The following is a 24,320-nucleotide window of genomic DNA, read 5'->3' on the forward strand; positions in this document are numbered from 1 at the left end:
AAGTGCTCAAATGTTGATGCTGTGCATGCTAAAAGCTACAGAAACCCCAAATTTCCCTCAAAGCCTCAGCCACAAGCACAAACACCAGGCAAACATAAATTTAATACACAGCCACAGCCAGGTTCAAAGGCCTGCTATAGATGTGGAAAAATGCCCTCGCATGGAAAATTGGAATGCCCTGCTAAAGATGCTGCGTGTCACAACTGTGGCAAAAAGGGACATTATGGCAAAGTGTGCAGAAACAGTGCAAAATCTCTCAATGCTGTCACTACAGAGGAAGAAGAGAGCTTTTTCCTGGGATCCGTGGATGCTGGAAAAGACCCATGGACGGTGCAGCTACAAGTGAGACAACAAAAAGTGTGCTTTAAAATAGATACTGGTGCTGATGTGACCGCCATGCCAGCGGAGGTGTACCATGACATTACAGGGGGGCATGATGTGAAGTGCCTGGCAGTGTCGACACGCCCATTGTTTGGGCCAGGGGGCAATGCACTCTCTGTCCTGGGCGTAGCCAGAGAAACACTGCGCAGAGGCAACAAGACAGCCATAGAGGACATTTATGTAGTAAAAGACCTCCACACTGCACTGTTGGGAAGACCTGCCATAGAAAGGCTTCAGCTTGTGTGCAGGGTTGACGGCATCACCTTGGAATCTGTGAGACAACAATATCCGAAGCTGTGTAGCGGCTTGGGTCTTGTTCGGAGGCCATACTCAATTAAATTGAAGCCAGAGGCTGTGCCCTTCTCTCTCCACACGCCACGCAGAGTCCCTCTGCCGCTTATGGGAAAAGTGAAGGAGGAGATAGACCGTATGGAGAAGATGGGCGTAATCACCAAGATTGAGGAGCCGACTGATTGGTGTGCCGGGATGGTGGTGGTGCCGAAAAAAACAGGTGATGTTCGCATTTGTGTGGACTTCACCATGATGAATGGATCAGTATGCAGAGAAAAGTTTATCCTACCTTCTGTCGAGCACACTCTGGGCATACTAGCTGGGGCAACAGTATTCAGCAAATTAGATGCCAACATGGGCTTTTGGCAAGTACCATTGACAAAAGAGTCTGCCAAATACACCACCTTCATCACGCCTTTTGGGCGCTACTATTTTAACCGTCTACCCTTTGGCATAGCATCAGCCCCCGAGCACTTTCAAAGGATGATGATGACAGAAGTGACCGGTGGCCTGGAGGGGGTACTGTGTCATATGGATGACATCCTGGTCTGGGGACAGACGCAGGAGGAGCATGATGTGCGGCTACATGCGGTGCTAGAGAAGGCACAAAAGGCCGGCATTACGCTCAACATGGACAAATGTGAGCTCACACGCCACACAGTCAGATTCCTGGGTCATGTAATTTCAGCAGATGGAGTGAAGCCAGATCCAGAGAAGACGAGAGCAGTACAAGAGTTGGATGCACCCAAAAATGTCAGCGAACTCAGGAGTTTTCTGGGCATGGTCAATCAGCCGGGCCGCTTCTTGCCTGACCTGGCTGAAAAAGACAAAGTGCTACGAGACCTGCTGTCCAAGAAGAACCACTGGTACTGGGGGACAGAGCAGCAGGCCGCCTTTGATCAGTTAAAAACAGAGCTGTCATCCACACCAGTGCTCACATTATATAACCCAAACAGTGCTCTAAAGATCTCTGCTGATGCCTCTTCCTTTGGCCTGGGGGCAGTCCTGCTGCAGAAGAGCGATGCCATGTGGTCACCTGTGGCATATGCGTCCAGGGCAATGACACCAACAGAGCAGCGCTATGCTCAAGTAGAAAAGGAGGCATTGGCTGCGACGTGGGCATGTGAAAGGTTCAGCTGTTTCATCCTGGGAAGACCATTCGAGCTGGAAACTGACCACAAGCCATTGGTGAGTCTGCTGGGAGGGAAAGCTTTGGATGACCTCCCACCAAGAATCCAAAGATTTAGGATGAGACTCATGAGGTACAGCTATACAGTAGATCATGTCCCTGGCAAAAGCCTGTGGACAGCCGACACCTTATCTCGTGCTCCTCTGAGAGCCGCAAGAACACACACAGACACAAGCCTACTAGAGGACACCAACATCTATGTAGACTCTGTCATCAGCAACATTCCTGTCAGTGGAGATTATCTGAGCAGCCTACGGGAGCACCTACAGGCAGACAGCACATGCTCTGCACTGATGGAGTACTGCACAGACGGCTGGCCCGACAAAAGCCAACTGCAGGGAGTGCTGAGACATTACTGGGCTGATAGAGCAGTGCTGACTGTGCACGATGGGCTGCTGCTGCGGGGCACGAGGCTCGTCATCCCATCAGCCTTACAAGGTGATGTGCTGCAGAGACTACACGAAGGACACCTGGGGGTGACAAAGTGCAGGGGCCGGGCCAAACAGACGGTATGGTGGCCAGGACTCAGCAGCCAGCTGAATGACATGGTGCTGAAATGTAGAACCTGCATCCAAGAGCGAAGGAACGTCAAAGAGCCGCTGATGCCAACGGAGATGCCAGACAGGCCTTGGCAAACCTTGGGAGCTGACCTATTCACGCTGAAAAACAAGACTTATCTATTAGTCGTAGATTATTTCTCAAGATATGTGGAAGTTGCGCTACTATCACCCACAAGGTCCACAGATGTGGTGGTGCACCTGAAATCCATATTTGCTCGTCATGGAATTTGTGAATTTCTTAAAAGTGACAATGGGCCCCAGTTCTCAGGTAGCCACTTTAAATCCTTTGCAGCAGAGTATGGCTTTATGCACATCACGAGCAGCCCCAGGTTCCCTCAGAGCAATGGGGAGGCGGAACGCGCTGTACAAACCGTGAAAAACCTGCTAACAAAGGCGTCAGACCCATATCTTGCATTGCTGGCCTACAGAGCAACCCCTCTACAGAACGGCTATAGCCCAGCCGAGCTGTTGATGGGGCGCCGCCTCCGCACTACAGTTCCTGCCCTTCCAACCCTGCTGAATCCAGTTTTGCCTGACTACAACGCGCTGGAGGCCAAAGAAAGGGAGAAGAGGTGGAACGACGCAAGATCCTTTGACAAGAGGCACGGAGCGAGAAATCTGGAGCCACTAATACCTGGGGAGGATGTGTGGATCACCGATGCACGAGTCCAGGGCAAAGTGCTATCTACACACAATGCACCTCGCTCTTATATTGTCCAGGTGCCTCAGGGCACACTGAGGAGGAACCGGCAGCACTTGGTGCCGCTGCAGACCAACAGTGAGGTAGTTGACGCGGATGAGCCACCGGTGGGAGAAGAGCCAGCTCCACCAGAGCCAGCTCCACCAGAGCCAGCTCCACCAGACCCAGCTCCACCAGTGACAGCATCACCCAGCGGAGAGGGCCCCACCACAGAGACTGTGCGGACAAGGTGTGGGAGAGAGGTTAGAAAGCCGCAGAGACTTGATTTGTGATTTATTGATCTGTTTTCTACAATAAAGAAAAAGAGAGAGTGAAATGTGATGTGAAAATGTTCTGTAAACCTGTTACATTTACCTGAAACCTGAAAGAATAGTTCACAGTATGGTAACGTGTAAGTTATTTTCTTTCTATTTTGCATGCTTAGATCAGGGACAGGTCTTCCAGCAAAAGGGCAGAATAAACCCCTTAAGACCTGCAGAGACAAAGGTAGTCCACCCTTTGTTCTCAAAGAAAGGGAGATGTGGTATTATGCAATAATAGTGTAAGGCTGAGCAGAGGGGCACTAGGACCCTGCGAGAAGCCAGGCTCCAGTAACCGGATGTGTCTGGAACCCAGGGTGTGGGCAGTTAGAGAGAGGCCTGGGCTTACACGAGGCTGTTGCAGTTGCTGCTGTTATTGGACAGATTAAAGGTATACTCTGTTTACGTCGTCGTACGAGCCTTATTACAAGCATAACTCGACAGTAAGGACTTGAAAAATAGGTTCCCTCGATCCCCTCCCCCCGCCCCCCACATTAAACAAACTGAAGAACATAAAAACAAACTTTAAATGGATGCTAAAAATAACAAAAAGTTGAAAAAACGAACAGACTGCCGGCAGGGCTGGCCATCTCCCCGGCGCCCCTGGTAGTCAATTACCTTGTGTCATAACCTTGGTGGCCATAACCTTGTTAATTAAGAAAGGAGGGGAGATAACATGGGGAACTGTAGACCAGTTGATAATGGAGGTGGAAAAATGCTGGAATCCATCAATGGAGGACATGGTAACAAAGCATTTGAAAATAACATGATTTGTTTGAGTCCTCATGGTTTTTAATGAAGGGCAAATCGTGCTCAAGAAGTTTAATAGACAGTTTTTGGGAAAATGTGATGGTCAGGGTCCATAAGGATGTTGCCTGCTGTTGAGCAGCCTACAGATGCCCGATTAATATTAGAAGTTTGGGTGAAGTATATCTGGAACTCTGCCTTATTTATTGCTACTGTGGTTTGTGCTGCCACATTTGCAGCAGCTATATGTTTAAAAAAATCATAATTTAAGAATTTTCATTTCAGAATTTATCACTTGCCTTCACATCATTCTGAATTCAACCAGCATATTTCAAGATATTTGGTACATTATGTAAGGGCAGTGGATTGATGTTATATAGCACTGCATACTTGAGTCCTTTGGTTTGTTAGTCATAGTCTTACATCGTGGAAGAACCCCTTCGGCCCCACTTACCCACACCAACCAACATGTCCCACCTGCCTGTATTTGGCCCATATCCCTCTAAACCTGTCCTATCCATCTAACCATCTAAATGTCTCTTAAATGTTGCAATAGTACCTGCTTCAATGACTTCCTTTGGCAGCTCGTCCATACACCCTCCACCCTATGTGTGAAAAAGTTACCCCTCAGCTTCCTATTAAATCTCCCACCACCGCTCACCTTAAACCTATGTCCTCTGGTCCTCGATTCCCCTACTCTGGGGCAAGAGACTGTGTGTCTACCTACCCAATCTATTCCTCTCCTGATTTTGTACACCTCTATAAGATCAACCCTCATCCTTCTGCACTACAAGGAATAGATTCCCAGCCTACTCAACCTTCTCCAATAGCTCAGGCCGTTGAATCTTGGCAACATCCTCATAAATCTTCTCTGCGCCCTTTCCAGCTTGACAACATCTTTCCTATAACATGGAGTCCGAAACTGAAACAAACACTAAATGTGGCAAATGTGGTGTTTCATCATTTCTCATTTTTCAGTTAGGATTTTTAGTTAGTCTTTCGATGTGTTCCTGGCTACAGTGGCCTTTAATACATTGTCATATTAGTCTTGTGAAATGTTATGTCGTTCTCAGAATTCTATGCTCATCAAGGCACTGTATTAAGAATTGATATTTTGAAGAATGCAGCTTCCCTATTTTAGTTAGATATATGAAAGTAAATCATGTTTCTGCCCAGCAAAATGGCTTGTGTTTTGTGAGAGAATAATATTTAAATTATCGGCATTCAATGTGACTAGATGATAAATCAACCAATAATTGTAGGCCACAGCAGATCGTTTAATTTTAGTTTAGTTTAGAGACACATCGCGGAAACAAGCCCTTCGTCCTACCGAGTCCGCACCAACTAATGATCCCCGCACACTAACGCTATACTACACATTAGGAACAAGTTACAATTATACCAAGCCAATTAATCTACAGACCTGTACGTCTTTGGAGTGTGGGAGGAAACCAAAGATCCTGCCGGGGGAGAAAACGGGGAGAACATACAAACTCCGTACAGACAGCACCCGTACTCAGAATCGAACGGGGTCTCTGGCGCTGTAAGGCAGCAACTCGACCGCTGCGCCACCGTGCCGCACTGTTGCAGATTAGGGGACCATTTTTTTTCCCTCAGAGCACGGGATAGTGGAGACAAATTTGAAATATACAAAATCATATAACAGCTCTAGAGAAAAAAAGGAAAAAATGATGTGTCTAGAAAATGAATCGATCACCAGCATTATGGAATTTAAAATAACAGGTCCAAAAGTATCGGGGCAGGATGAGAAGCTGCATCTTCAATTGTTGCAGTTAAGATCCTGAATGGACCACCTGAAGGGATGGCAGAATTAGGTACGAGGGAAACCTTCACAGAACATCTGCATAGGTATATGTATTAGAAGATAACAAACCTGCAGCAACAAGAAGAAAATCATAACATGTAGGGAGGAGGTGCAGATGCTGGTTTAAACCGAAAATCAAGTGAATATAGTGAATATCAAGAGGTAGGATGACCCCTTGCCATGAAACATTTGGGGAGCTCAGAGACATGGCTGGGAGCTGACTGTTGGGTGTGAGAAAGTGTTGATCTGGAGAATTGGTTGTAGTTGGGGCAGAGATCGTCAGGGAAGCCTTCCAAGTGGTTGAGGTAGATGGGGAGAAAACTAGGGTGGTAGACAAATTAGTTGGGAATGCGAGATCATCATCAACAAGAAGGTACTGGTGGGCATGGTCATTAACTGTGAAAACGTGCAGGCAGCTGCATTGGAGGAAGTGCACTCCTTGCCAGTGGCTTAGTAAGGTCAAGCATTTTAAGTATTGCTTTCTATTGAGTTCTTGTATGAGTTCCCATGCCAATGAATGACTTTATCTGTGTGGGCCCATTCTGTGCAGATTATGTCAAATAAGATGTGCCACATTTTATGCTTGTGTACAAACCTTGTGGCCTCCATGCACTTCTTCACCAGAAGATGACCAGCATATGGTTTACCATTTGAGCAATTTCAGGTGCACAAAGTGCCCAATCGTATTTAATGATCAGACACTCATAAAATTCCATTACTAGGTAGATGTAGGAGGCCGAGGAGGTCACAATCACTAAACACATTAACATGACATGGATATGCCTGCAATATGTATTTAACATACGATGATTTCACCAAATTATTTAAAGTATCCCTGCAAAAATAATCAAGTTAAAAAGTTTTGCAAGTGCTCCTGATGCTACACAATAGAATATGTAAACCATTAGTCCCTTATGCTTTTATAATATGCACAGCAGAGCCCCTGAATTAAAAAAAATCAACTTAACAATCATACCTTTGTTAATTATTTTCTGGATATTGCTTCAAACATGGAGCAACAACTTGTTTTTATTGAGAAGAAAAATTGCAAATAGTTGGCATAATTTACCACAACAGCGAACAACAACATTCACCCAACTTTCCTTCATCTGAGATTTTCATTGACATATGTCAACACTAATAACTTCACTGTGGGTGGAAATTACTATCCAAACTACACTAATAAATAATCACCATATTACTACTTTGACCAACGAACATTGAGGGCTAATTTAAATCAAATTTTGTCATGACAATGACATCATTTACTACAACCTACAGCGTAACTGAGCCTTACAGTTACTATTGTATAATAATAATAATAATAATAATAATAATAATAATGTCAATGTGTTGAGGTAAAGTAAAAATGCACAGATAAGATTGCAGTTGAGAAATATTCTAATAAAGTGCATTGAACCGTTGAAACCAATAGTTTTTTTAAAGACAACGCTGGAGTAACTCAGCAGGTCATGCAGCATCTTTGGAGAATGTAAATAGGCAATGCTTTGGATCAGGTGGGTCTCAACCCAAAATGTCTCCTATCCATGTTCACCAGAGATACTGCCTGTCCTGCTGAGTTACTTCAGTACTTTGTGTCTTTTCTTTGTAAATCAGCATCTGCGTGAAACTGTTAAATGTGGTGGCGATCTTTTAGATTCAGTTACTAAAGTTGGAGTCATCTCCAGTGATTTTTTCTATTAATGGCTTTATACAATGTAAAAATAATACATTGGCCCAATAGATGGGTCTAACAACCTGTTTTGGAGTTGGCCAAGCACATTACAATGAAATAAACGTTTTGTAGTGAAAGATAATCTGTCCAGATTCAGTTGTAACTCATTGCACCTGAATGATCCCGACTTCAGGTTGAGGCTGCCAAAGGCTTTAACTAATAAGTGGAGCAGTGCTTTCAAGCTGAATCTGTTCTGTTAGGATGGAGATTGTCGTGAATGTCCGTTGCTGGTTTATATTAAGATGGTAAGTGCATTATCACATGCAGTGTACCTGCACAGTGAGGTACTGATGCAATGAACATCCTGTTTGCACCAGCATCACGGGTACATAATGTGTACAGATACAGATATCTATATATGTACAGGTACAATACATAGACACACACACAGAATGATATTGGGGTGGGTTGTTCCCATGATGGACCGGGCAGAGTTCACTACTCTCTGCAGTCTCTTATATTCTTGAGCATTGGAATTGCAGTATCAGTCTGTGATGTGAACAATCAGGATACTTTCTGCAATATAAAACAGGATCATCTACATTCTGAACGGCAGGAATGGAGCACAACCATGACTTTTGCCACTCCATTGACACCTTTCCCATTGGCAAAGAGGATGAAATTTAGTTCCACGGTTAGTTCAGCCACAATGACTTTTTAGAACAGCAAGGTGAAATGAATTAAAAAACATACTCTAGCTATTGTCATATAATACTCCCGGTGAGTTAGTATTCTTTGTAAGTGGGGCTACAGACTAAGTATCAGTTTCAAAGCACGAATTGGTCATTTATAGAGACATTTACAATGGGCCTCAACAATTGTGATCCTGGGGGATTAGGAAGAATTTGTTGCTTATGATTACAATTTGGGGATTCAAAGCGAGAAATACTTGGCCGTTGTCATTAATGCAAGTTCAAGTCCAATGGATGCATTCACTCCAGTCAGGGAGTGCCAGATATATGGAAAGAAGAAGAAGAATAAAAAGTATGAGGGAGGGACGGTGGGAATAAGAGGGGTCTTAAAGGGAAAATGGGAGGACTCGAGGGAAGGATGGGAGATGAGCAGAAGGAGGAGCGGAAAGGAACTGGGTGATGGGGCAGTGGGGGATAGGTGGGCTTATGGAGAGGGGCTGGGAAGAATCAAAACATGGTGGATGAGAAGGGGGAGTGGGGTTCTTACCAGAACATGGAACATAGAACAGTACAGAACAGGAACAGGTGCTATGTCACATTGCCTGTGCTGAATATCTTGCTAGGACCCAGGTCTGAAGAAGAGTCTCAACCCAAAACATCACCTATCCATGTTCCCCAGGCATGCTGCCTGATCTGCTGTATTACTCCAGCACTTTGTGTCCCATTTAGTTTTTTGCTCAAGGTTCTAACATCTATGGTCTCTTATGTCCACAATTTAAAAAAAAAAACTTGCTACAAACTTTAAAGAATGGGTTCATCGCTCCGATGCCAAGCTTGAGACCAAATTTCCCAGTCTAAATGTTGGCAAATCTCAACAAACCCAGGCTCCACGAGTATCCAGCCAAGGATCATGATCACCAGGGTGCCAGTACTGACAATGCTAAATGTCATCAGTTCCATGTTGAGCTTCTGGAGATTGAGTCTGTGTTGTTCAGTTTTCCACTTCACTCTTCTCCAAAGCCCAGCAATGGGGACAGATGCTAATTGTTGGATTATTTTGTGTGTGATATGTGAACATATCGAATAGCAGATATCATCATATTTATTGATCCAACTAACTCGATACGCTGAATAATGATGTGAAAGCTTCTGAGATATCTCTCTCTCTCAGAGAATTACTAAACCTTTCCTAGTTTGGTGTATTGATATCTTGATGGGTTCCTTGCTTGGCGAGTGTAGATTCTGAGCTGTTGAGACCAGTGTTCATTCTCAGATCTTATGTGTGCCTATAATATTTTCCCTTTGGTTTTCTTAGCAAGTTGGGAGCAATCATTCCTGCTCAGTATCCACACAGCTTCCTCATCCTCTCACAATCTCTGCCCACTCTATGTCTCTCTCCCCCTCTCCCCCCTTCTTCCACACTGTCTCTCTCCGCCGCTTTCCCCTCAGTCTCTCTCTCTCTCTATCTCTCTCTCTCTCTCTCTCTGTCTCTATCTCTCTCTCTCTCTCTCTCTCTCTCTCTCTATCTCCCTCCCCTCTCCCTCTCTCTCTCCTCTCTCTCCTCTCTCTCTCTCTCTCTCTCTCACCTCTCTCTCTCTCTCTCTCTCTCTCTCTCTCTCTCTCCCCTCTCTCTCTCTCTCTCTCTCTGTCTGTATACCTTTGTTTCTCTTTCTCTCCCCCCCTCCCTCCCTCTTCCCCCCTCTCTCCCTCTCCTCCTCTCTCTCTCTCTCTCTCTCTCTCTCCCTCCCTCCCTCCCTCCCTCCCTCCCTCCCTCCCTCCTCCCTCCCTCTCTCTCTCTCGCTCCTCTCTCTCTCTCTCTCCTCCACCCACTTCCGCCAACACATTCTCTACCCTGCACCCCTTCTCTACAATTTAGGATGTGCATTTATTATAAAGATCGTCTGTTATTCTGAAAATGAATTTTGGCTTAAATTGAATGGATACAATTAAGCCTTCATTATTTCAGTTTAAAACTTCTTGACATGACTTGTCAGCACTTTGTACATACCTTACTTTATTTTTAGATAAGAAGAGAACATAAATCAAAAATCTTGAAATGTTATGTTCCTTTATACTTGTTAAAATGTCTGCATTTAATTAGCTAATTATATCTTGCACAGTTAGACTTTTTCTATGATGGTTTCCGCTAGTTTGCTGATTTGCTTAAATTCCAATGACTGTTTAATTTCACTTGCATCATTCAAATGAAGAAAATAATTAGTCTTCAACATAAAATTTGGAAGGAAGGTAGAAAATTGTTTTGAAAAAATATGCCATTGGGTTGTTGAGTTGCTTTTGATTCATCCAGGCTGATGTATCCAGTCACTGGGGGTTAGTAGGAACACAATCCTAACTCTTACTACTGTTTTTTAATTAATGGTCTACAGGTGATGGTGACAGATGGAAGCTCTTCTCCAAAACATTCAACTGTGTGGGTAGTTGTACACGTATTGGATGAGAATGACAACAAACCCCTATTTCCTCAGAAGGTGTATCAAATTAAACTTCCAGAACGGGACCGCAAGAAACGAAGTGAACCAATTTATAGAACTTTTGCATTTGATAAGGATAAAGGTCCCAATGCTGAAATCTCCTACAGTCTTGTGGATGGAAATGATGATGGGAAGTTTTTCATTGATCCCAAAACCGGAATGGTTTCCTCCAGGAAACAATTTTCAGCTGGAAACTACGACATCTTAACCGTAAGATTTTGATTTTTAGTTTTTATTTAGTAAATGTCAAATGTTCTTAAAACCCTTTATGCTCTTTGTTGCAAGCTTGGAGACCTCATTAAATATTTGCACATTGCAGTACTGCAGAATGTTCGAGCAGTGCAGCATCTAATTGCCCAATAATGTAGGCTAATGGTGCATGGAAATACATTTCTCGGACGTGCACTGTCGAGTAAAATTTCAACCTTTGCATCTGCCAACTGAGTGACCCGCGTGGGTTTTTTCCGAGATCTTCAATTTCCTCCCACAGTTCAAAGGCGCACAGGTTTGTAGTTTAATTGGCTTGGGTTGGGATACTTGGTATAAGTGTAAATTGGCCCTAGTGTGTTAACATGTGCGGGGATCGTTGGTCGGTGCGGACTTGGCGGGCCGAATGGCCTTTTTCCGCGATATATCTCTAAATTAAACTAAACAACCCTGGATTTGAGAAACATGATTGGAGCAGGGAGATGGCTCGTGCCTGGGAGGCACTCATGCTACTGGCCCCTTTGTCACACTGACCTTATGTGGTGTGGCAGCCACCAGCGCTGTCCAGGACTTGATGCTGCAACTGTGCTGCAAAGCAGAGTGATCTGCAAGCATTGACCAGGTAGATACAAGGCCCAGCACCACACTGGACCGATACCCTTCGGATGGCTCAGCCTAACGAATGCCATTTCAACTCTCTCCTAACGTCTCTCTTGAACAAAGATGTTTTGAAAGTTGACAAATATTTATTTAATTTTTAAAATCATTTGAAAATGAATATGGTTAAGTGACATCGCTATTGTAAAGGGCTAAAAAATGTAAATATAAAAGAAACAAAAAAGATTTCCTCTCTAATGTTCAAGAATTCCATTCAAATAAATGGCTTGACCTAGGTGTGCCACTAATGTAAGTCATAAAGCTGTGAGGCCAAATACCAAGTACATTCACTTCCTGAGAGCAAGTACATTCACTTCCATAACAGCCTCAGGATCAGTGATCAATAGCAGAGAAAGAGGCCACAGACACAGAAGTTATGAATGTGGTAACCTGCAGGAGAAGCATTGACCTATGAGCTAAATATAGTCCAGCTTATCAAAAATTGAAGAATAAAATGTAGAGAGTAAAATGTAATAATAGTAAACTTTGTGCCATTGATAACCTTCTCCTGCTTTGCTGTCAAGGCTTTTATTGTGTGGTATTGTGTATTGTTATTGTTATTGTGTATTATTATCAACAGCAACTCAATGTTGCTGAATGTTAATTCAATGTTACCATTGAATGCCAATCTGAATGGCACATCATACATTGGCCCACTGTTGAGGTTTCTCTCCTGCCACTCAAAATTTACTGATCAAGTCAATTGAAAAGCCCAAGATGAGGTGGTTTCCCTCTTTAGGGAACGGTGGTTCCCCTCTCCCATCATAGATGAGGCCCTCACTCGTGTCTCCTCGGTACCCCGCAGCACCACCCTTGCTCCCCCTCCCCCTAGTCGCAACAGAGACAGAGTTCCTCTATTCTTTACCTTCAGATTCAGTTTCAGATTCAGATTCAATTTTAATTGTCATTGTCAGTGTACAGTACAGAGACAACGAAATGCATTTAGCATCTCCCTTGAAGAGCGACATAGCAAACGATTTGAAATAAAATAAGTAAATAAAAAGGGGGGGGGGGGGGGGGGGTGATTGGCAGTCACCGAGGTACGTTGTTGAGTAGAGTGACAGCCGCCGGAAAGAAGCTGTTCCTCGACCTGCTGGTTCGGCAACGGAGAGACCTGTAGCGCCTCCCGGATGGTAGGAGGGTAAACAGTCCCATGGTTGGGGTGAGAGCAGACACATTACCTTCCACCCCATCAGCCGTCACATACAATACATTATCCTCCAAAATTTTCACATCCTCCAAATGGATCCCAACACTAATCACACCTTCTCATTTCCACCCCTTTCCGCCTTCCGCAGAGATCGTTCCCTCCGCAACTCTCTAGTTACCTCATCCCTTCCCACCCAAATCACCCCCTCCCCAGGTACCTTCCCCTGCAACCACAGAAGATGCAACAACTGTCCCTATACCTCCTCCCTCGACTGTCCAGGGACCCCGACAGTCCTTTCAGGTTAGGCAGAGGTTCGCTTGCATCTCCTCCAACCTCATCTACTGTATCCGTTGTTCGAGATGTGGGCTCTTATACATCGGCGAGACCAACCGCAGACTGGGCGTTTGTTTCGCTGAACACCTTCGCTTCGTCTGCGTGGACCTACCTGATCTCCCGGTTGCTAAACACATTAATTCTCCTGCCCATTCCCATTCCCACACAGACCTTTCTGTCCTAGGGACATACCTCCATTGTCAGAGTGAGGCTAAACGCAAATTGGAGGAACAGCAGTTCATATTTTGCTTGGGCAGCTTACAGCCCAGTGGTATCAATATTGATTTTTCTATCTTCAAGTAACCCCAGCATTCCCTCTCTCTCTATCCCTCCCCCACCCAAGTCACACTAGTTTCTCGTTTTCACCGAACAAACAGCTAACAATGGCCTTTCCTTTATCATTGTTACATTTTTGCATATCTTTCATTCATTATTCTTTATATCTCTACCTCCTCAGCTATATCTCTCGTTTCCCTTATCCCTAACCAGTATGAAAAGGGTCTTGACCCGAAACATCACCCGTTCCTTCTCTCCAGAGATGCTGCCTGTCCCGCTGAGTTACTCCTGCTTTTTATGTTGATCTTCAGTTTAAACAGGCATCTGCAGTTCCTTCCTACACAATTGAAAAGATGCATCTGGTTTAAGCAGTCAAAAGAAAACCAGAGTACATAAAACATAAAAATGTAGATGTAAATAGCAAAAACATTTTGAAAACTAGAAAGTGAGATATCTAAGTGATTAATACATATCTTCAATGGTCTTTACCCGAGGAAGAGCTGTGAAGGGCCTGTCCCACTGCGGCAACCTAATTGGCGAGTTTACTTAAGAGTCCCTTAAGAGTCAAATTTTTTGAAGCTAAATTTTGAACATACGCAGAACTTTATTGAATAATCTCTGCAGGACAGAGATGGCTGAAGGCAAACTGTTAATTGTGAACAGATTGAGGACAATCGATGAGACACAGATATACACACTTTTTTGTAATAAGTATCTTGTTTGATTAATGCTGAATTGATTTTTGATATTCAGATTAAAGCAGTAGACAATGGGAGACCTCAAAAGTCTTCCACTGCACGCTTACACATTGAATGGATAAAGAAACCAGAACCATCCTCCATTCCCCTCAGTTTTGATGAACCAATTCACAACTTCACAGTGATGGAAAATGACAGAGTGAATGAAATTGTGGGTGTCGTCACTGTTCAACCAAGTAATATTCTGCTTTGGTTTGATATCGTTGGTAAGTTTCATTTTTATATTCTGGAAATCCTCTAATTGTCACATTGAAATTCATGAACAGATGGCATCATTTGCAATTTTACATTTATTAATCCTTTTGAGTACAAAGTTCTCCTGAAATGTAATGGAATGTTATTTTTTTATTTGAAATTTGTGATGATTGGGGGAACTGAAAACAAACATCTTCCTTTGTGTCCAGTGCAGTATTTGACAAAGATGAAATTAGAACTTGACTTTAAGTGTCTCTGACTTAAATTTGAACCATGAAGCTTGGTGTTAAGGTATATTGTAAAACCATCCAAACTTGAAGGATTAATGTCATCATGCATGCTTTTCATTGATCAAGTGGACTTGGTGGCTCTATAGCTCATTGCATGTTGCTGTTCCATACTTATAGTTTATCCATTGTAGTTTTGTCTTCTTGAACAAAGTGTTTTTCAATAATAAAAGACTTAAGACAACTTCTTAAATGATCAGTGATGTAGAAGCAAAAATATGTGCAGCTGACCTTTATTTTGGACAAGTACATATTCAGTAAATGCCAGCTCAGCCTATGACCTGGAGCATTTGGATTTGATAACATAAAAGTCCCTTTTCATTCTCAGATGATTTGTCATGAGCAGCCTGCGATACATCTCATATGTATACTGCATGGGAAGGATCAATTTTTCTATTTATTTCTCGAAGTGGATTGTTTGTTCTTCACTATAAGTTTACTTGCTTGAGTTGGCCTTTTTCTGCCTGTGCTATTTTGTCCTTTGCTATTTTGCTTTGATTCCAGGTGGTAACCTGAACATCCTGCATTTATTGACTGATGTGAGGAAAGGTTTTAATGAGGCACCTAGTGCTGTTCATCTAATTGTTCCAAAACTCCTTACAAGTGGACTAAATTGCATTGCGGTAGAAATGTGCTTTTGTTCCATGAAGGCAATCACTTGAAAAGTTTTGAGCACCTGGTTCATTATTATTTAAATAGACAGAGTTTCATGCATTTAACCATTTGGCTGAGTTGCCCATATGTCAGTTATTTTCATTGCGAAGATTCTTGTCACTGTAATGAGTGAGATCCATATTTTAATTTGAAGGTAATATGTGACCTAGATGGAATTTGCATTTTGATTTGAATTGCTCAATTTATTCCTGCATTAAGTAATTGCATTCTTTAATTAAACAACAGCTGGATGCATCATTTTGAGTGGACTATTTGTTAAAGTTTGAATTCTATGTTATAGTTTCAATCAGTTTCATAAAACGTATTAATTAATCTTACTGTAGAATATAAGATGTTATGTTGGTTTCTAGGACCAAAGCAGGACAATGTGCCTTTAATATAATTTATTTTGATAGTTTATTTCATTATACTTGAAGGACCTATTTCTTTTAGCAAAGTTAGTATAATTACAACCAAGTAATCCTCCATGTTTGATGGACTTTCAGACATGTTTTTAAGTCAAATAAATGTATTACTGTGGTGGGCAATAGACCAATTTGTAGTCAGATAGGTACTATTTCTGTTTTTGAGTCTTGCAGCACAAAAATGGGTCCACCAGCCAACCATTTTGCCCATAAACACATTCCATTTGTGTAGGGAAGAACTGCAGATGCTGGTTTAAACAGAAGACAGACACAAAAAGCTGGAGTAACTCAGCAGGTCAGGCAGCATCTCTGGAGAAAAGGAATAGGTGACATTTCTGGTTGAGACCCTTCTTCAGAACACATTCTATTTGTCCACATTATGTACTTATCCTGTCTTGCCTACTTGTATAAATGTCTCTTAAAATTGTTTTTTTTCAACTTCTGGCAGTATGTTCTAGATATCAAGCACTCTTTGAAGGAAAATAAATTCCCCTCACATTTCCGTTCTTCCTTTCATCTTCAACCCATGTCCTCTTGTTTTTGACCATAGAAGAAAAGATATAATGCTCTACCTTATTCTCATAACTTTACATACCCCTAAAAGGCAACCCTGTCGCTCTCACTTCAGGGAAAATAAGTCCAGCCTCTCCAATACCTCCTTATAACTAAAGTCCTCCAAACCTGCACCTTCTCCAGCACATCTTTACTATAGCCTGGCAACCAGAACTGCACATAATGCTCCCAAGTGCAGCCTCACCATTATTTGTTAAGTTGCAACAAGACATCCTATCCAATATTCTACACTTGCTGTGTACATATGAATTAGTTCAGTTTACAGATACAGCATGGAAACAGGCCATTCAGCCCAGCGAGTCCATGCCAACCAACGGTCGCCCGTACACTTGGTCTATCTTACACACTAGGGCCAATTTACAAAAGCCAATTAACCTACAAAATTGCTTGGCTTTGGAATGTGTGAGGAAACCAGATCTCCCAGAGAGAACTATCTTTGTCACAGGGAGAATGAGCAAACTCCAAGCAGGCAGCATGCATAGTCAAGATCGAACCCATATATTAGGTGCTCTGAGGCAACAACTCTACCACAGTGCCACTGTACTTCCCCTAATTACTTTATATCAAATAAATTGAAAGGGTCACTCTAGTGGAAATGAATGTTAATAATTTCACTGCCAATGATGTTAATTAGAAGAACTCTATTTTATTTTACTCATTTGTCAATACACAGTTTGAATTCATGGAATGTTCTGATTGTGGTGAGGGGGGGGGGGGAACTGGAAGAGAGGCAAGGGCAGGACAAAACCTGGCAAGTGAAAGGTGGCCCCACCACAATACCCCCTCACATTGCTCCCCCTTTGATTTATCCACCTATCACTTGCCAGGGTTTGACTTTCTTGCACCTCTCTTCCAGCTTTCCCCCCACCCTGCCCGCCATATTCAGTCTGCAGAAGGGTCCCGACCCAAAATGTCACATTTCCATGTTCTCCTGAGATTTTTGCCTGACCCGCTAAGCATGTTGTGTCATGGTTTTTGTTAGTCCTGAGTTAAGGCAAATGTTGAGAAGAAGAAATGGGTATTTAACAAAAAAGAAACATCATATTCATTATCTTTTAAAAGGTTACAACAACACCTTTGCTTATTTCATGTAATCATTGATCTGACATGTTAAAAATGTGCTTGTCAAACCCTTGTGGAATTTAGATTGCATATAATAGCCAGTGTGCAGTAAGAATATATGTTGAGAAATATGAAACTTGGTAGAAAATAACATATCTTGTAATGGCAGATTCAGTTGAAATGCTTAGTGTCTTGTGTGTCAAGTTAAAATCCTTTAATTGCTTCCCAAACTTTCTGGAACTCTTTTTCTAACTAATGTTTCCCATCATTGTCCTTTTTGTCTCTTCAATCCTTTTTCCTCTCATTTTTGTTCTCCTTTCCTTCCTGTTTGTGCCCTCTCTGCCTCCCTTCAAGGTGGGAAGCAAGCTCGAGAGATGTTCTATGTATATCCGACAGCTTGTGGCCAGAACTGTTCCAGAGAAGGTATCGCTAATCCCATAAAGTTTTTTTTAAATCACAATGATATTATTATCTGTTTCAACATTTTCTGGTGCTTTTTTTTTACCGGTTGCACAGGTTCAAAATATCAAAGTCTAACTTTAATCCAGTTATCCAGATCAAAGTATTACAACTGTTGGCGTTTACCAGAGTTTTTCCCCCATATTTTCTAATTCTTTCATCAGCGACATCTGGTCGTGATAGAAAATTGAATAATTTTCCAAAATGTAAACTGATTCTTCAGATTTCTTCAGATTTTTACAACTTCTATGAACACGTGTTGGATTTTAAAATATGTTGTTCATGTAGATGATGAAATATATATGTAAATTTTAATAGCTGTCTGGTGCAACCATTTTACAGCTCATTATTAGTTTTCACAATGAAGATAAAAGAACTGTGGATATATCCAAGCAATATCTTTAGCTGAATAATACATTTTAATATTAATGGAGTATGTATATGCATTAAACAAATATCCATCCCATATATCATCTAATTTATATGACTGATACAGTAAAATATTCTGCTGGTACTCATATTTTCATTTGTAATAAATCTTTGATAAGGTGCCGCACGTGAGGCTGCTAAAGAAGATGAGAGCCCAGATTATCAGAGGGAAGATAGAGCATGAATAGCAGGTTGGCTGAATGGCAGAAGACAAAAGAGTGGCAATAAAGGAGGCTTTTTCTGGTTGTCTGCCCGTGACTAGCGGAGTTCCGCAGCGGTCGGTGCTGGGGCCACTGTGTTAATATACACGTTGTATATTAATGATTTGGATGAGGGGATTGCGGGCTTTGTGGCCACGTTTGCAGATGATACGAAGATAGATGAAGGGGCAGGTAGTGTAGGGAAAGCAGGGACTCAACAGAAGGAATTGGACAGGCTATTTATTTATTTAGCAAAATAAAATATTCGATTATTAAAAAATAATAATTACACTATAATAAAACAAGCCAGAACCCACCACCATACTACAATACAAACATATATCCATAATAACCTACGATATCACTATGATACAATCCTTATTGAGGATACATTCAACACCCTGAGGAGCCCAGCGGTCCCGGAACTCCCTCAGGGTGCACATGAATTAGACAGGTTGGGAGAGTGAGCTGACAAGTGGCAGATGGAATACAGCATAGGCGTATATGACGTATGGCATCATGCATTTTGGCAGTAGGAATAAAGGCAACGACTATTTTCTAAATGAAGAGAGAATCCAGAAATCAAAGGGACTTGGGAATGCTGCCGCAGGATTCACAGAAGGTGAATTTGCAATTCAAATTGGTAGTATGGAAGGCAAATGCAATGCTAGCATTTATTTTGGGAGGACTAGAATATAAAAACTGGGATGCAATGTTGAGACTTGATAAGACACTAGTCAGGCCACATTTGGAGTATTGTGAGCAGTTGAGCCTCATATCTGAGGAAGAATGTGCTGTCCTTGGAGAGGGTCCAAAGAAGGTTAACGAGAATGATCCCAGGGATGAATTGGTTAACATATGAACATTTGACGGCACTGGGCCTGTACTCGCTGGAATTTATATGGATGAGGGGGGACCTCATTGAAACACCGAATAGTGAAAGACTTGAATAGTGGATGTGACAATAGACAATAGGTGCAGCAGTAGGCCATTCGGCCCTTCGAGTCAGCACCGCCATTCAATGTGATCATAGCTGATCATCCCCAATCAGTACCCCGTTCCTGCCTTCTCCCCATATCCCCTGACTCCGCTATTTTTAAGAGCCCTATCTAGCTCTCTTTGAAAGCATCCAGAGAACCTGCCTCCACCACCCTCTGAGGCAGAGAATTCCACAGACTCACCACTCTCTGTGAGAAAAAGTGTTTCCTCGTCTCCATTCTAAATGGCTTACTCCTTATTCTTAAACTGTGGCCCCTGGTTCTGGACTCCCCCAACATCGGGAACATGTTTCCTGCCTCTAGTGTGTCCAAGCCCTCAACAATCTTGTATGTGGATAGGATGTTTCCACCGGTGAGATTGTCTAGGACGAGACACCATACTCAGAATAGAAAGACTTACCTTTAGAAGGGAGATGAGGAATTTCTGTAGTCAGAGGGTGTTGCAGCTGTGGAATTTATTTCCACAGACGGCTGTGGAGGCCAAATCAATGGATATTTTTAAGGCGGAGATTGACAAATTCTTGATTAGCAAGGGTGTCAGGGGTTATGGAGAGAAGGCAGGAGAATGGGGTTGAGAGGGACAGATAGATCAGCCATGATTGCATGGCAGAGTAGACTTGATGGGCGGAATGGCCTAATTATGTTCCTAAAACTTATGAACTTGTGAAATCCTTTGAATGAGAAATGGTTACCTAAACGATAAGATATCATTGTGGTTTATATTGAACTGAGTATATACACTATGTTTGAATAAAGTAAAGCCCCTCAACAGCCATATTTAATATCTGGATTTCCATTCAAATAACTTGGACTTCTAGTCCTTTTTTGACCTGGTGTCATTTAAAAAGACAGGCATAACTCATAATTATTTTTTTTCTTCCTAACTTTGATAATTATAGTATCATGAAATCCATTTCCGAAAGGTTAGGCTCTCCTGGAATGTATTGAAACTGCAACGTGTTGGTTACGGACGCATTAGGCATTTAAACTCACTTTTATTTGCTCACTTCGTATGGTAGTGGCTTCATAGTTGCACAGGTCCACCACCGATTTTCTGGCACCTCCTTTAATCCAGACAAAATGATGAGAGGGCACCTGAAATTCATCCTGGAATTCCCCCCGAAAATGTGGCATTAGGGCGGGGTGAGGCAGCCGATTTCCACCTCATCCGGACTTCCGCGGCTGATCGGCGGGTCACATCTGCACCCTAAGGCCGGGGCTCTGGAACTTTGGCCCAGCTGGAGATGGCAATTCCATTACCATAGCTAACGTCTGAGGCCGGCTTTGTGGGGTAGTATCACGACTCCCCCAGCGGCCTAGGTGGGCAGTTCCGGTATTGTTGGACTCCTCTCGCAGGCCCACATCGAACGGCAGGGGTGGCAAGAACACTCACACAACCACATTTTCATCAGATTCAGCAAATCTCAGGTCAGCCAGGGTCGGCCCAGTTGTCCTGCCGAGAATGCAGCGCCTTGGCCCTGCGAGCGGCCACTGATCCGATCCTCTTTGCGAGTCCAAGGACAATGTTAACTGGCCCCCGTGCAAAAAAACCCATGTTTCACTGTAAAATTAATTTACATTTAATATTTGTTTTATTCAAGTTCTCAGCAGTCCATGGTGCCTTAGACACACGGGAGAGGTGTAATTAGTGGGTCAGAGGTGTACTGGTATATCATTTTTACGTGACCTCTTTCGGTCCGGCAAAAAGGATGATACGGCAAGCCTCTGGAACCACGGGTGACAAAAAATCGGTTGTGGACCTGCATTGTAAAACAAAATACTGGTTTTTGTTACAAACTGGAAGATAGTAGCACAACATTTCAGTAAACTCGGAAAGTTTAATAAAAACCTCAATAAATAACTATACAGCTTTTTTAAATGCCATAGTTGACTTCTTGTGTGCAGTATTTGCAGGCATAAGCAATAAGAAAGCACCAACTCCTCTTCAGTTTGTTGCATTAAAAACACAATATTCTTTGCTAATATAGTGTTTTTTTCTATTCGTAAATATTCTGTCTTTTAAGTGTTCAAATCTGAATTATTTCTGATATTGCACAAAGATTCTGTGCATGTAATGTACATAGATCGTCAAAGTATAAGTGAAGCTAAATTAACATATGGCTTAAAAAAAAACCTTATGATTTGGGAGTGTTTACGTCAGGCCTAAGATATATTTTAATTTGACCGTAGTGACCCCCCATTCCTGTGGATTCACCATTTCAGGTCAGCATACAAGAATTCACAGGCATTTCTACAGCATAGACCAGTGATATGCACAGCAATCTTGCAGAGATCATTCTTGGGGAGAGTGACTGAGCACCAAGTTTTTGGCTAAGAATACTGAAAAATGTCCTTTTGGGGAAACTGGCATAAATCACGAGGGAAGATAAATCTGGTGCCAACAAAATATTATGCAATGTTGAGGAGATTTGTGAAGATTGCAAAACCTTAATAATCCAGTATCTGAATGTTGAGAAAATGATGTCTCATCAGGTTCTGTTTCATGTCTGAAGAAGGATCTCGTGCCGAAACGTCACGTCTCTCCAGAGATGCTGTCTGTCCCGCTGAGTTGCTCCAGCATTTTGTGTCTATCTTCTTTTAAACTCACTGAGTTGACTTGAAAATATATTATACCACTGTTTAATATGGATCAGAAAAATGAGACAAAGTGAGTTAGGAACATAGAAACATAGAAATTAGGTGCAGGAGGGGGCCATTCGGCCCTTCGAGCCAGCACCGCCATTCATTGCGATCATGGCTTATCGTCCCCAATCAATAACCCGTGGAACTTTGGAGATGACATAAAACTGATTCACAAACGCGGAAAGAACATGTATTTAGCTGACACCCTGTCACGCGCACCGCGCTGTACCTGCGAGAAGCACCAGTCAGACGACAATGGGTATGTGGTTATAATGGTCTCTTACCTTCCATCTGTATGTTTAAACGACCTCACAGCACAAACAGCTGCAGACAAAATGCTACAGTCACTCTCCACTGTCATCCGTCACAGATCTTAGTTAGTGCCAGAGAGGTAAACCTCAAACTCAACCCGCTCAAGTGTAGGTTTCGAGTAAACAAAGTGAAGTACATGGATCACGTATTCACCAGCAATGGCCACAAGCCGGACCCGTTCAAGACCATTGCAAGGATATATTTAAATATAGGACTAGTTATATAGAGTGACAGGAATACATGGAGGAGTTGAATTCGCTAGCACAATGATGGTTAGAGATGATTTGGGTGCAGTGTGTGAAATAATAAAACAGTTTAATGGGCTAAGAGAAAGAGTTTTTGGTCAGTATCCAGGAAAGGCAAATATAAGATAATTGGCAACAGAACCAAAGGCAACATGATGGGAATATATACATAGTTGGTTCAATTGGCAGTAGACTTATTGAAAGTGCCAGAATGAAATGTAATATTAATTAAAGGAAAATTGCTTAGTAGTTGGTCCAATTGACCTAAGACCTCAATTTCCCAGCCTTCCCACGAGGTGGTGCAAGAAACAAAGGGTGACAGTAATTCAATTCAATGAACTTTATTTTTCCATTAGGAACTTTGGTTTCTGCAGCCATACAACAAAAAGAGACAGTTTTACAAGACACACAACCAACTCAATTCACACAGACATCCATCACAGTGAATCTCCTCCTCACTGTGATGGAAGGCAAAGTCTTGTCTCTCACCTGCCCTCCATTGGATCTCAAAGCTCTATCCCTGTAAAGTCCTCATGATCCACTTCCTGTAGGCACAGAGAACTGCAGATGCTGGTTTTCCCAAAAAGACAAAAAGTGCTGGAGTAACTCCCCTGAGTGTTTTTTCTGATGATCTCTTGTCAGCCTCATGCCATTGATGGCCTTTAAATTATTTTTTTTACTTCTCCAATAATCAATTTTAAATGAATTTGAGTAATAAATAATTCTATAAAAAACATTTAATTCCTTTAAAAATTGCTTGAGATTCAATTTAGATAATAGTAAAATAAAGGCGAAGAAAATAATCCATTTATCTCAAATACCTTTTATAATCAGGATTCTGAACACAATCAAATAATTTGCGCTGCGCTATAAATACTGGCCACTCAGATAAAGCGGAGCGAGGTGTTGGATGCGAGTACAGGGGTGCCAGTATCTGATTTTGTTTGGATTTCTGTGTAGGAATCTAACTAATTCCTCAATCCTCAAATTATAACAAAATTAATTTAATATCAGAATTTATTGCAAGCCTTGATTCAATGATAATGGCGCAGCGGTAGAGTTGCTGCCTTACAGCACCAGAGGCCCAGGTTTAATCCTGACTACGCGTGCTGTCTGTACAGTGTTTGTATGTTCTCCCCGGGACTTGCGTGGGTTTTCTCCAGGTTCTCCTGTTTCCTCCCACACTCCAAAGACATACAGGTTTGTGTATAACTGTGAATTGCCCCATGTGTGTAGGATAGTGTTAGTGTGCGGGGATCACTGATCGACAAAGATTTGGTGGGACAAAGGGCCTGGTTCCACGCTGTATCTCTAAACTAAACTAAATTAAATAGACATAATCCTCACTTTGCAGTTTTATGATCCCTCTGTGAGCACACACTTTCAGCTAACATTTCTTTGTTGGAATACAATAATGAGTGAGATGCCAGTTTCTAAATGCAATATTAATTTAATGTCTTAGGAACAGAATTAGGCCATTTGGCCCATCAAGTCTACCGAGCCATTTAATCATGGCTGATCTATCTTTTCCTCTCAACCTCTCCTGCCTTCTCCCTATAACCCTTGCCAACCTTACTAATCAAGAATCTGTCGATTTCTGCCTTAA

At 42.4% G+C, this 24,320-nt stretch overlaps 1 protein-coding gene across 3 annotated transcripts in view; it reads left to right on the forward strand.

The window, feature by feature from the left end:
• The window catches only part of fat3a (FAT atypical cadherin 3a), a 634,737-nt gene that overhangs the window by 457,012 nt on the left and 153,405 nt on the right, over positions 1-24,320 (forward strand). For all 3 annotated transcript variants that reach the window (XM_055637278.1, XM_055637275.1, XM_055637277.1), the window contains exons 6-7: positions 10,747-11,061; positions 14,228-14,438. In XM_055637278.1, the coding sequence (XP_055493253.1) occupies positions 10,747-11,061; positions 14,228-14,438 (526 nt within the window). The remainder of the gene's footprint in view (positions 1-10,746; positions 11,062-14,227; positions 14,439-24,320) is intronic.

This window comes from Leucoraja erinacea, chromosome 6, assembly GCF_028641065.1.
Source record: "Leucoraja erinacea ecotype New England chromosome 6, Leri_hhj_1, whole genome shotgun sequence".
NCBI classification, from domain to species: Eukaryota; Metazoa; Chordata; class Chondrichthyes; order Rajiformes; family Rajidae; genus Leucoraja; species Leucoraja erinaceus.